General features: G+C 34.5%; 1 protein-coding gene across 3 annotated transcripts; it reads right to left on the minus strand.

Moving 5' to 3' along the window:
• Positions 1–5239: 5239 nt before the first annotated feature.
• On the minus strand, positions 5240–11073 carry LOC148611172 (uncharacterized). 3 transcript variants are annotated; one of them, XM_088591422.1, is made up of 6 exons: positions 10795–11073; positions 10436–10476; positions 10166–10210; positions 8683–8718; positions 8317–8413; positions 5240–6809 (listed from the first exon to the last, which is right to left on the minus strand). In XM_088591422.1, the coding sequence occupies exons 1-6, from the start codon at positions 10821–10823 to the stop codon at positions 5777–5779; spliced, it is 1281 nt and encodes a 426-aa protein (XP_088447548.1). In that variant the 5' UTR covers positions 10824–11073; the 3' UTR covers positions 5240–5776. The 3 variants fall into 3 exon arrangements, with proteins under 3 accessions (XP_088447548.1, XP_088447547.1, XP_088447549.1); XM_088591421.1 differs by having other exon boundaries at positions 10436–10480; positions 10795–11056; XM_088591423.1 differs by lacking the exon at positions 10436–10476 and having other exon boundaries at positions 10795–11057.
• Positions 11074–12728: the final 1655 nt, after the last annotated feature.

Below are 12728 nucleotides of genomic sequence, written 5' to 3' on the forward strand. Positions count from 1 at the left end.
CTTTCCTCTTTCGTCTACCCTGGATTTGACTTTTTGTGAACAACTTCTAGAAAAGCAGAAGACGCTTACCCTACCGATGCACCTGGTTCATGCTCCCAGTTTTTAGTGGAGTGCGAGTTGCTCATTTGCTTTTGATACTTTGTATGATTTTAGTTACTTTATGTTCTTTGTTGTGTATGTCTGTTTTCCATGGCTGCCTTTGTCCCTGGATTACATTCTTTTGATTACCAATATAACATTGTTTCCTTTGATCATTCTTTTAAAAAAGAAACAACATCGTCATTGTTACGTTCGTATGATCTAAGGGATGGTACATAGTTACATATGATTTTAAGTACTTCTCTGTCTAAGAATCGGGCAATGTGTGTATAATGTGTGTCGAATGAAGAAAAAGAGTGCGTAGAGATTTTATTGCATCATCCAAGTGTTCATACTTTATAAACTCAAGAAATAACTATCAAAGTGTTTGTAAAGTTTGCATTTATTAAGAAACTGTTAGGTCAAATTTAGTTGAAATTGGCTGGAAAGTTTTCCTTTTTTCCATCACCTGATCAAGGTCATGAACTTTAAACCATGCCCTTTTTAACTGGACTACTTTTACCAATGAAATTATACTGTCTGAAAAAAGGTGTGTGTATTGGAATAAATTAAATAATTTATCATAGTTTTTGCCAAAATATTAAATTATATGGAATGTAACTAATATCTAATTATAATATCTTTTATAAAGAACTTTGATTCGATTTACGCATAACATTAAATAGCTGCGTAGTTTATTCTGTGTAAATCGAACCTAAGTTCTTTATACAAGAGAATATATATTCACTTGAATATAAATAGTTGCCGAATAATCATTTAACCTTAACTATTTAAATATATAAATAGATGTAAACGACCATTGATTTAAAGAATGAAATTTAAAATGTACATGTCATTCTTTTCATCTATGAATATGTGTACAGGTCACTCATGTATTAACACGGAAGTTTACTCAGCGTCGCTATAAAGCAACATTAGCGTTGTTTTTTAATCATACCACGAACTTTCTAAGCAGTAGCTAAAACTACCTTTGTTATGGAGCTGGTTGTACTGGAATTATGGTTGCAACACACATCATTGGCTTCTCTGGATTAAATCTGTTTTGTTTTATCCCTTATTTCCCCAAACTTTACACCCTGACTTACGGTCGAAAAGCCCCGTGCAGGTCCGGGTGATAAAAGAATAGGCCTGCAGCAGCACTAAGCTTGTCGTATAAGGCGACTAAATAGTGCTCAGAAACCTAGCCGGGGGCTAGGCGCTCTGCCCACAGAGCAACTGGGATGTGTGCCCCAGGTGGTGGAATGGGGTACCCCTGGCGTGTTACATGCTGGGGTTGTCAGGCTATAATACGGAAAACCTGACCGCAAACCATTGTGGTGCACCGTGTTGGGAAAGATGTCACGTTCTTCGCACGTTAAAGAACCCTGCTGTGGTATTCGATAGGAGTAGGAACCTTTGCGCTCCGCCACAGGAGGCTAAATTGCCCGACGTTATCCATCCCCCCTTTTTCCAGTGGCAATCAAAATTTGTCGACCCTATTATCCTTGTGACCCATCCTTTTTTTTTTCATTTCATGTTCATTTTATCATCCATTTCATATTCATCGTCTGAATATAGCTGAAATATTGCTGCTCGGACGTTAAACCCCAACAAACAAAACAAACAAACTACGGTCGAAAATCATTTTAAGCTCAAACCTTTTAACGTTTCAGTAAGAAAAGGAAACCATTCCCGTTTTTTTTTTAATCTTAGGATCATAATGTGCAATTACTTTTCTTGAAAAAATCCAATTTTTCAATTGTTCTTTTAACGTTTGAGATGATGATTAACTGGAAATGGATTAAAACCACTCTTTAGCGATAATCTCAGTGTTTCTAAACTTAAGACTAAGATAAAATATGAAAGACAAATCTTTTAAGCAGTAAATGTAGAAACATCCTTAAAATACAAAATGTGTAAAAAGAAAATCAAAACAACAAGTACATGTGTACTTTAATTAAAACGAAATCTAAAACAAAAAATGCAAAATAGATACTATACATCGTCGTTTGAGTTAAATTTGATGTAAGATAATTGTGAATTTTGATATTTTATTTGGGTTAGTCCTTTTTGTTCGAAGTTGTATCGTGTTGACTTTCCCCACACAATCCTTCATAACAACACCAAAATATCAGCTGTTAGTGTTATCCCCTTATATACATTTATTACTTGACCTAATATTTAAAAAAATGAAGCCTCCATCGACATAGAGCTTTAGTATAAATCCCAGACATACCACTCATATCAATATTGCAAATTCCAATATGCACGTGTTTCAAGGAGTAAACCAAATACATAGGAAGATCTAAATCCAAAACAACAGGAAGCTGAAACTGAGAAGTTCTATAAAGTGTAATACATCTACAAGGAACGAACAGTTCATTTGAATTTTATAGTACTGAAAGTTTCAGTATCTAATCAATCTACAAGACTAGATGACTAACTGACTTTTGTATTATTACATCTTAAGATACTTGAAGTAGAATTCATGTAAACCAAAGTAGCTTAGATTTATTGGTCTAAACGGCGAATTACAATTTAAATAAAGGAGAAATATATATTTTATTGTATCAAGAGGATGCCCGCGAAATCGCGGTCGATTGAGTAAAGTGTGGACACAGTACTAATTTGACGGATCCAAACAAAATGAGTAATCGTTGTAAAGGATCTATAATCATCTACCATACATCAATGGAGTACAGTTTGTTCAAATTGCTTCAGTGGTTGAAGAGGAGTTGGACATTAATCTTTCACGGGGACTTGGTTGTCTTTTTGACTCAGAATTGTTTTGTTTTTTTTTTCACACAGAGCGCAAAAATATGTAATTTTCTTACGCATGTAAGCGAAATATTTTTTTCTATTTTTTACTCACATTACTTATTTTTTAACCCTTCCTTACCAAGTTATCTTTTCTCCAAAGTCAGAATCGAAATACTTTTATTAACAAATTGTGCTCCTTTACTTGCCGACCTTTTCCTTCACTCTTATGAGGCTGACATTATAGCTGATCTGATCCGAAAGAAAGAAAATCGTTTATCTAGATCCTTTAATCTCAGTTTCCGCTATATGGATGACGTATTTTCTTTAAACAATCCTAATTTCGGGGATTTGATACATCGCATCTACTTTTGTTTGTTGTTTGTTAGGGTTTAATGTCCGAGCAGCAATATTTCAGCTATATTCAGACGATGAACATGAAATGGATGACGAATGAACATGAAGTGATAAAAAAAAGGATGGGACACAAGGACAAATGGGTCGACAAATTTTGATTGCCACTAGAAAAAGGGGGATGGGCAATTTTGCCTCCTGTGGCGGAGCGCAAACGTTTCTACTCCTATCGAATACCACAGCAAGGTTCTTTAACGTGCGAAGAACGTGACATCTTTCCCAACACGGTGCACCACTATGGTTAGCGGTCAGGTTTTCCGTATTATAGCCTGACAACCCCATCATGTAACATGCCAGGGGTACCCCACTCCACCACCTGGGACACACATCCCAGTTGCTCTGTGGGCAGAGCGCCTAGCCCCCGGCTAGGTTCCTGAGCACTATTTAGTCGCCTTTTACGACAAGCTTAGCGCTGCTGCAGGCCTATTCTTGTGACACCGGACCTGCACGGGGCCATCGCATCTACCCCAAAGAACTCGAGATAAAGGAAACTACATACACTGTGAAGTCAGCCTCATATCTTGACCTACACTTAGAAATCGATGGTAAATGAAGACTTTAAAAGGTTGAGAATTACAATACACTTGCAATAAACAATCTGACTGCTCCAGACATGCGTTGCGTCAATAACATATTTTTGCAGCGATCGATTAATTAAGAATTAGTTTAGCAGTCTCTACCTGTAATCCTGGCGCTATTAGCTGGTTATCCCGACGCCTCGACCAAGTTTTCACTCCATGGCCAGTTGACAGCAAGATAGTAACCTTGTATTTTATGTTTTCAAGAGTTCCGCTTATGTGCATGTTATTGGGGGGCCTTCTTGGTCTGGTTTGAGGGTCCGGACTTTGGCCATGTCTTTGGGTGCAGGTGTTTTAACACATAAAAGGGGGAAGGTTTAACCCAGGACATCAGGAGCTGGGTTGAACACCCTTTAAATTCTGAAAGTTCTGCTCCACCCAGTTAAAAGGAGCATTATAAATTCTTAAATTACTCAAAACAATGGGTAGGGGGTTTACCAGTCATGCTGGTTTACACATAGAAGGGGGAGGTTTATTTCGACACGTTCTATGCCTTTCCATGTCTGGACTGTTTTGCACCCCAGACAAATGGTGGTTGTCGTTTAATTGAGCAAAATAATGAACTAACAATACTCGTGTGTCACATGATCTCATGAACCGGTTAGTACGTCGATTAAACACGCGCCTAAGCGTATTATAAGACATAGACCAATGACGTCTTCGAATTAAGATATTTTCCAAAAATCAAATATGCGTTTCCGTAGAGAAAAGATTGTTTCAAAGACAAATTTAGGAAGTACAAACACTACATTCATATCTGATGTCACAAATATCTTCGACCTTGTGTGGTTTCAGAGGAGTTGCGGCTCAAAGAAATCAATCTCTTCCTTTAGTAGTATAGATGTCTAGTGCGTTACATAAAAAAACTCATAAATTATAACTAGACCTAACAAAAATGCTGTGTATTACGAACATATTTCAGCTTGTGTGTCCAAAATATGGTCAATAATTTGCCTGTAAAACTTCGTTTATTTGTGCTATTTGTATGTTTAAAACTCAAATCTTGCATTTCCTACGACCTCTACTATACTTGCAACGTAAAGAAAATTGTAATGTCAAGTTCTGTATTTTTCAAGATTTATTTACAATACAATAACGGTTATAAATCTTTTTGTGGAGAGTTTTCTAATAAGGTATATGCCTCTTTTGATTTGAAACAAACACTGTCCTTCTCGTTCGGTCGATTACAATTTACATGCCATATGTCATATATTGCATATTATGTTAGGTGATATCTTACGTGTTCAACTATTTCCTATGTTAAACACAACTTGACATACATGCAAAAAGTAATACTTTTGTCAAAAATGCCTGATCAATTAATATCAACTCCATGAATTGATGCTCATTTGCGTAATTGATAACCGTAAAATTACGAACATTTTAACTTTTAAATCACTAGCGAAAAACTATTTAAGATGCATGCATTTAATGAGAACATAACATAAACAATATTTACATTATCAAATACTACTTCTACGTGAATTAAGGTACTGTGTGTCTTCTTGAATCTTGTTTGAGTTTTGAAATTTACCTTTTAAGGAGGTAGACCTAGGGTAAGGGGCATAACTCTTGCAAATCATTGGAACGTTTGTATTCAGCATTTTACATCAATATCATGTAAGCGTCAAAATAACTTGGATTGATTTCATTCTGTTTCAAATGAAAGCTTGATAGGCTTTGAGGAAATTGAATATGATACAAACATATCTTTGATTTCGAGAGTTATGTCCCTTCCCGTATGTCTACCTCCTTAAGTAAGAAAATCAAACTGAAGTCACATACCCCTCCTCCAAAACAAATTACATATATACCTGCGGTCAATTGAATATTGTCTGACATCAAATTTGTCTTATTGTCTGGTTCTGGTTTATACATTTATATACACGAGTTTAAAACATTTTCAACAGTCAATTTATCGCACCTTCTATCGGTTACTTAACATAATTCTAGTTTATATCAAGACCTTGTAACTCTTCGTAAAACATGTTGATTACAGTGCTCGATAACATTGTAGAGTCCTTCGATTCAACCTCACTACCACTTATTCCCGAATCTGTATCTTTCAAAATTTCTGTGTCCCAGAAGTCTGTGCATTCTGTCGATACAAAACTTCTTTTGACAATGTCGTCAGTGTTACCTTCGTTGTCATCGTTTTGAGCTAATGGAATGCCATTTTCGGCTTCTTCCGCAGAATGATGATAAGATTTCTTGTCATTGTCGACTGATGGTGTAGCACTGTGGTCAAAATTGTCTGTCATTTGCTCAACGTTACAGACAAAAGTCTTGTCTGTGACTTTTTCATCCACTTCGTCGTACAGAAATTTGTTGATATCGTCTTCAGCGTTGTTGTCCGCTTCGAAATGATTTCCCGTCTTCTTTTCCTTTGTTTCATCACCTATTGCTTTGTGTTCGTGCTGTTTTTCTGAATTCACTGTATCGGTGGTTTGTGCTATTGCTTCACCAATATCATCGTAAATACTTAAGCCGCTGTCCTCTATATTTGCCTCTATGCTTCCTTTAGCGTTAGCATCAGTTGGTTGTGTTGTTACGTTCTCGCCCATTTTCAAGTTGACTGTGGAATAGTCAGGGTCTTTTGTACTCTGCTTTCTACTCATCTTTTGTAATCCAATATCGTAGAAATTTTCCTCTGCGTCCGATGATGCTATATTGTCATCTGAGGGCACCCGATTAAAATCTACGATGTCGTACGATTCCCGTTTTGAACCTTGGCAGGTGTTGGTTAATTTTGGATTCTCAGGTTTATCTATCTTATGCTCGCAGTATGCGTAAGGTTTTTGACTTTCTTCTTCCGTTGGTTTGTTGTGAGGGTTTTGTACTTTTGGATTTTTGGACACTTTATTTGGAGGTGCAGCTGGTGGACGCTTAACTTTAACTTTCTCTTTAACTACATTTTGTGGTTTTGTTTTCTCTTTATCTTTTGTAATTGGTTGTGTTTCGGCTACCGGTACAATGTGTCCACTAAAAAGCAATATTTTAAGTCAAACTCGATTAACTGGATTTAGTGTCAAACAACTCTTTCTTCTGTTTTATACAATTTTTGATGTAATATAACAATATGTATTACAGTGAAACCTGTCTAAACCCTTTGGACTAGTGTAGAATTTGTCTGTTGAAGACCGAAAACCCTTTGGACTAGTGTAGAATTTGTCTGGTAAAGACCAAAAACCCTATGGACTAGTGTAGAATTTGTCTGGTAAAGACCTAAAACCCTTTGGACTAGTGTAGAATTTGTCTGGTAAAGACCGAAAACCCTGTGGACTAGTGTAAACTATGTCTGGTCAAGACCAAAACCCTTTGGACTAGTGTAGAATTTGTCTGGTGAAGACCGAAAACCCTTTGGACTAGTGTAGAATTTGTCCGGCGAAGACCGAAAACCCTTTGGACTAGTGTAGAATTTTGTCCGGTGAAGACTGAAAACCATGTAGACTTGTGTAGAATTTGTCTGGTAAAAACTGAAAACCTTGTGGACTAGTGTAGACTTTGTCTAGTAAAGACCGAAAACCCTTTGGACTAGTGTAGAATTTGTCCGATAAAGACCGAAAACCCTTTAGACTAGTGTAGTATTTGTCCGGTAGAGACCGAAAACACTTTGGAATAGTTTAAGATTTGTCCGGTAAAGACACAGGCTTACCCATGTTAACATATATTTACGTTGATATAACTTTAAATATCTATTGTAGACAGAGTTTCGGTTTATTCAAAGTTTGGTTTAGACAGATCCCTTTGTACAAATATTGAATCTTCCTAGGCAAAAAATGCTGATGGTTTTTAAGGGGTTTCAAATTATGACGTTAATGTACATGTATTTATACATGTATAACCCTTTCTTAAAGTGTCGGGATATTAAAATAAAACAAAAACAAAAAAACCAAAAAAAACCGGAAACTTGCATTTAAATTTGTTTTACATTTCCTGGTCGCTATGAAAGTTTAATCACTTTCTATAAAGGTTGATTTTCCGTCCTTATTGTCTAATATCATGCTTTTATTAATTGTTATGAATTTAGATTTTCATACTTTTATTATTATTTAACCAAACATGTATATGTATGACAAAAAAGTACTTAAAGAGCAAAAGAAATTTGTACTGTATTAGTTAGTTGAATGAGTAAATACTCTACAACCATAGAACATAAAACAAAACATGTAATGGATTCAATTTTTTAGTTAAAAAGACAACGCAATTTTGATCACAATAGGGGGACAGAAAAGTACCATATCTGGCATCAAACCAGCGAAATAGCGCTACTGGAAGTGGTATTGAAAGCTGTCTGTCTGAACTTTTTAGCATATTTTTTGCTCTTATTTTTACATCAGTGTTTTGTCCTTCCGTTTGATACTTGCAATTCCTATTAAATTCTCCAATTATTATTGTCTATGATTGCAATATAATAGCTTATGAGCCGTAAAAGATACCAAGGATGCTTTTCCGATATTCTTACCGTCATCTTTTCATCTAATCTTACCTTTTAGCCTCTCTCCATTTTGACACACAATGGCAAAAGGAAAAGAAAATAGTAGCCGTCAGAAAACCCGCAAGTCCCCAGAGTAAATTGTTGCCATCTATAAAAATAGTAATTAAAACCTTCTTTACATATGCGTCTGATATACACTGCACTTCTCTATGAATAATGTAAAATTTTTGTGTCATTTACTGTCTATATGATATTGACGGATAATTGAAATGATTTTAATGTCTTCTGAGGATTACTTACGATCAGGTGTAAATCATGCTAATTAATGGGTTTTTTGTGGGATATTGTTGTACAATTTCTGTTTTTTTTTATTCTTACATGTAATTTTCAATTGATACATTTTAAAAAGATACTTACATTTGGTAAAAAAAAATTTCACTTTCGTTAAAAATCCTGAAAATAATCGTTTAAAGTATAGTGTGTATTACAAAATATTTATTATTTGATTAAATTAAGACCATGACGTCACAATGGTAAATACGATGATATGTGGTTTGTCTATAAAATCAACAACAAGTCTTCATTTGAGGCATCAGAAGTGCGACTTAATCGACGTTCTGTCTCTGACTTAATTATGATAGACGCACACAATGTATCAATTTAGCGAGAATAGGTATAGTGTATACGTCAAAGAGACAACTACCCCCCATCGGGATGAAGATGTCAATAAACGATGAGGAAATCCTCATTCCACAGGGCAGACTGTAGCTTGCCCAAACACATCATTATACACAGCTACAGTGAAAGAGTTGCCCCTATTTTCTCAAGTAACATAACAAATAAACTAAAGATGAAAACGAAACAAGAAGTAAATTCCTGACTTGGGACAGGCGCAAAAAAATACGGCGGGGTTAAAGAACTTTGGCGTGATTACAATCCCCCCTTTGAAATATGGTCACTATGGAAAAATATTACACAATTAAACACATCTAAAATTCAATTTAAATGTGTCTGAGTCCTTTGTTACAACGGAAATAAAGAAACTGAATATAAATTACACAAACGTACAAAGTATGGACTACTAGCATTTAACTGACGTGCCAGCTCCAGACAAGTTTAAACCTACAAAAAGTTGTCCCCATCGTATCTAAAATAAATTCCAATTCTTCCCATGGGTGGTTGAGAATTACTGTACACAATAAGTCATTCAATAAGGACACAACCCATGTCAAGCCAAAATCTGCTTTAAAATATGGTATATTAATTTTTATGTAAAGACCCCATGAGCGAATCATTGTTAATACAAAAAATACTATCCTTAACTATTTGACAACAAGTCATGACGATATCCCTTAAAACTGAGCAAATAAACAACAGTTTAGCTAACTTGTTGGATGAGTATCTAGATTTCCAAGCTTTGTGTAGAATATTACTGTAAGACAAATGATAAAAGATACCCTCGCATATTAACCCTTTACAAGTACATCTGTACTTGGAAGTGAGTTCCTTGTATCAGTTGAAAAACATGTGAATGTTTTTACGAGCTTGTTGACGATAAAGACTGAAAAATTAACCCTTTTATGTAATTTAATAAATTTGTTATAGTGAATTACTCCAAGAACGCGTTAATATGTGCGTTCTACGGCACTTGTGATCATATTTTGGTTACCTATACGTATTACTACACAAAATTTTTTTTGTGTATCCAAGTAATTTTATCGAAATATTAATTTCCTATTTTCATAGTTGTTTTCCTATTCAGCCAAATCCCTGGATTTTCTCATGCAGTTTTTCGTCTTACAGCACCTGATCGAATCAAGAATCGTCATATCTTTATTACATCGTCATGTATAACATTTCAGCCCATTTGCGAAAGACTCCAATTAAATATGGTGCTTACCATCGCCTGTAGTATCTGTTTGATTAGTCGTCACCGTAGTACTGTCTACATACAACAAAATGTACGTTTAATAACTATGCCATATGTGTAGAAACTATGTTTTTGTATTTTTCTTTGCAAACAAATTCGATGTTTATGTTTTCAAGTTAAACCGTAAACACATTTAAGCAATTACCATACTTCGAAGCAAATGAGAAATTTCATTGCCAGACAAATTTTCTATAAGGTTGTGAAAGACTTGTACCGACTCCAATTAAATATGGTGCTTACAATCGACTGTAGTACTTGTATTACTAGACCTCACCGGAGCACTGTCTACATACAACAAAAAAGTACATTTAATATCTATGCCATATGTGTACAAAAGATGTAGTTGTATGTTGCATTTTTTTCTTTGCAAACAAATTCGAAGTTTATGTTTTCAAGTTAAACCGTGAACACATTTAAGTAATTACCATACTTCGAAGCCAATGAGAAATTTCATTGCCAGACAAATTTTCTATAAGGTTTTTACAATGTACTACCAACTTTTAAATTCGATATATTTGAGAATGAAGAATTAAAACTTTAATATAACATGAATAGTTTTAGTAACATTTACATTATTTATTTATAATACAATAACTTACATAATAGAATGATAAATCCTGCGAAACATAGACTTGCCGACATTTTAGTATTATATTAGGCATATAACATTTGGCATCGAACATCTATTTTTATTCCTATTCTTTCCGGTTTCGTTGTGATTGTGATTATTTTGAAAGTGACTTTTCCTTTCATTGATTATTATTTTACATTGTTTACAGTTTGAATCAAAAGAAATTGCAATTATGAAAATAAGAACAAAATTGTGATCATTGGCGACTTCACTTGAATATGACACCCGATAGGGATAATATATTTTAAAACTGTCAAAATTTAGCATTATGCTTGTATAAAAAACTTCCTTTCAAGTGATGCTATAAAACTTCATACAGGAAAACGAAATCAAGGATATTAAATTTATTATCTTGTTGCACTTGGTATAGATAATTAAACAATGTAGGGGATCATGTGATCGCTATGCAGAACACTTCAAAATACGGATGTTCCAAAATGATTTCATAGTTTTGTTGTAAGCTCGAGGGAGGGTAGTTAGTGTTTCTTTTTAAGGGCTTTCCCTACCAGGAAAAGACCGTATTGTTTTTATAATGTTTTTTTTTATTCTTCCGTTATTTGCAAAATTTTCTTTGACATGCTTTCCCCTATTCATCTTTCAAGATATCATAACCAAATTTGAACCATCGATAAAGCTCATTAAGGACTTTTACCATATAAACCTGTGAAAAATTCCATTTTTCATTGCTGAAGTTATCTTCCTTTTATTGACGTTTTTTTTTCAACATGGTCCCCGAACTCATTTTTCAGGATATCATGACTATATTTGGTGAACATGTAGATGTCATCAGGTTCAATTAGGAAATGACCCTGCGAAGGATTTCATTATCATCTTTAAGAGTTATGACCCTTTATAACAGTTTCTTTTAATCGCTCATATCTTAAAAACCATAAGAGATAGAATAATTCTGGAAACGGTTTCATGCACATAAGCAGACGGCCTAATTAATAAACATAAATTTGTATTTTGTTATCAAACCATACGGGAGTTATATCCCTTGAAATATCACACTTCAGTTTTAAAAATTTATATTTCGAGAACCGGAAGTTATAATGTCGTGGGACCTTCATAAATGATCTTCGGTCCATGTGACCTTTCATTTGCATCCAAGGTCAAAGGTCACACAGTGCTAGTTTTTCCCCTTTCAATATTTACATTGGCACGGCCCTGCTAAGGATTTCATTATCTTCTTTAATAGTTGTGTTCCTTTAAAAACAATTTATTTCAATCCCTCATATCTTGAAAACCATAATAGATAGAATCAATCTAAAAACTGTTTCATGTACACAAGATGAATACCTAATGAATAAACATAAACATGTATTTTATTATCAAACCATACAGGAGTTATATCCCTTGAAATATCATACTTAAGTTTTTTTAATTTTAATTTATATTTGTAGAAACATGGGACCTTCATCAATGATCTTTGTTCCATGTGACCTTTCATTTGCACCAAGGTCAAAGTTCATAGATTGCTAGAAAGCTCACTGCAAACTACAGACCTTCATATTGAGAAAACAATAAGAGATAAGTAAGTGCATACATATAGAGTATGAAATGACCCTCTCGATAAGCCCTACATTTTGAGACAAAATTTACAACTGTCAGATCGTCTGTTCAAAAGTTATGACAATTTAAATGTTTCGGAGAATCCGGTTTGTGATCTTAACATAAACGTATGACCTTGACTTTGTAAGTTTTTTCAAGGTCAAGTAATCCTAAGATGTATGGTGGTAGTTTCATTTCTCGACGACTTCCGGTTCTGGAGTTTGTTATTGCATCATATTTTAATAATCATTGGGCTCAAAATGAGCTCCAAAATTGCCCAAATTATTTGTAATTTTGTTGTATATGTTCTGCAAATTATCATACAGTTTTCATATTTGACATATCTTGTCT

The sequence above is a fragment of the Perna viridis genome, chromosome 7 (assembly GCF_037379345.1).
Source record: "Perna viridis isolate PV_CMFRI_1.1 ecotype Kerala chromosome 7, ASM3737934v1, whole genome shotgun sequence".
Lineage (NCBI taxonomy): Eukaryota > Metazoa > Mollusca > Bivalvia > Mytilida > Mytilidae > Perna > Perna viridis.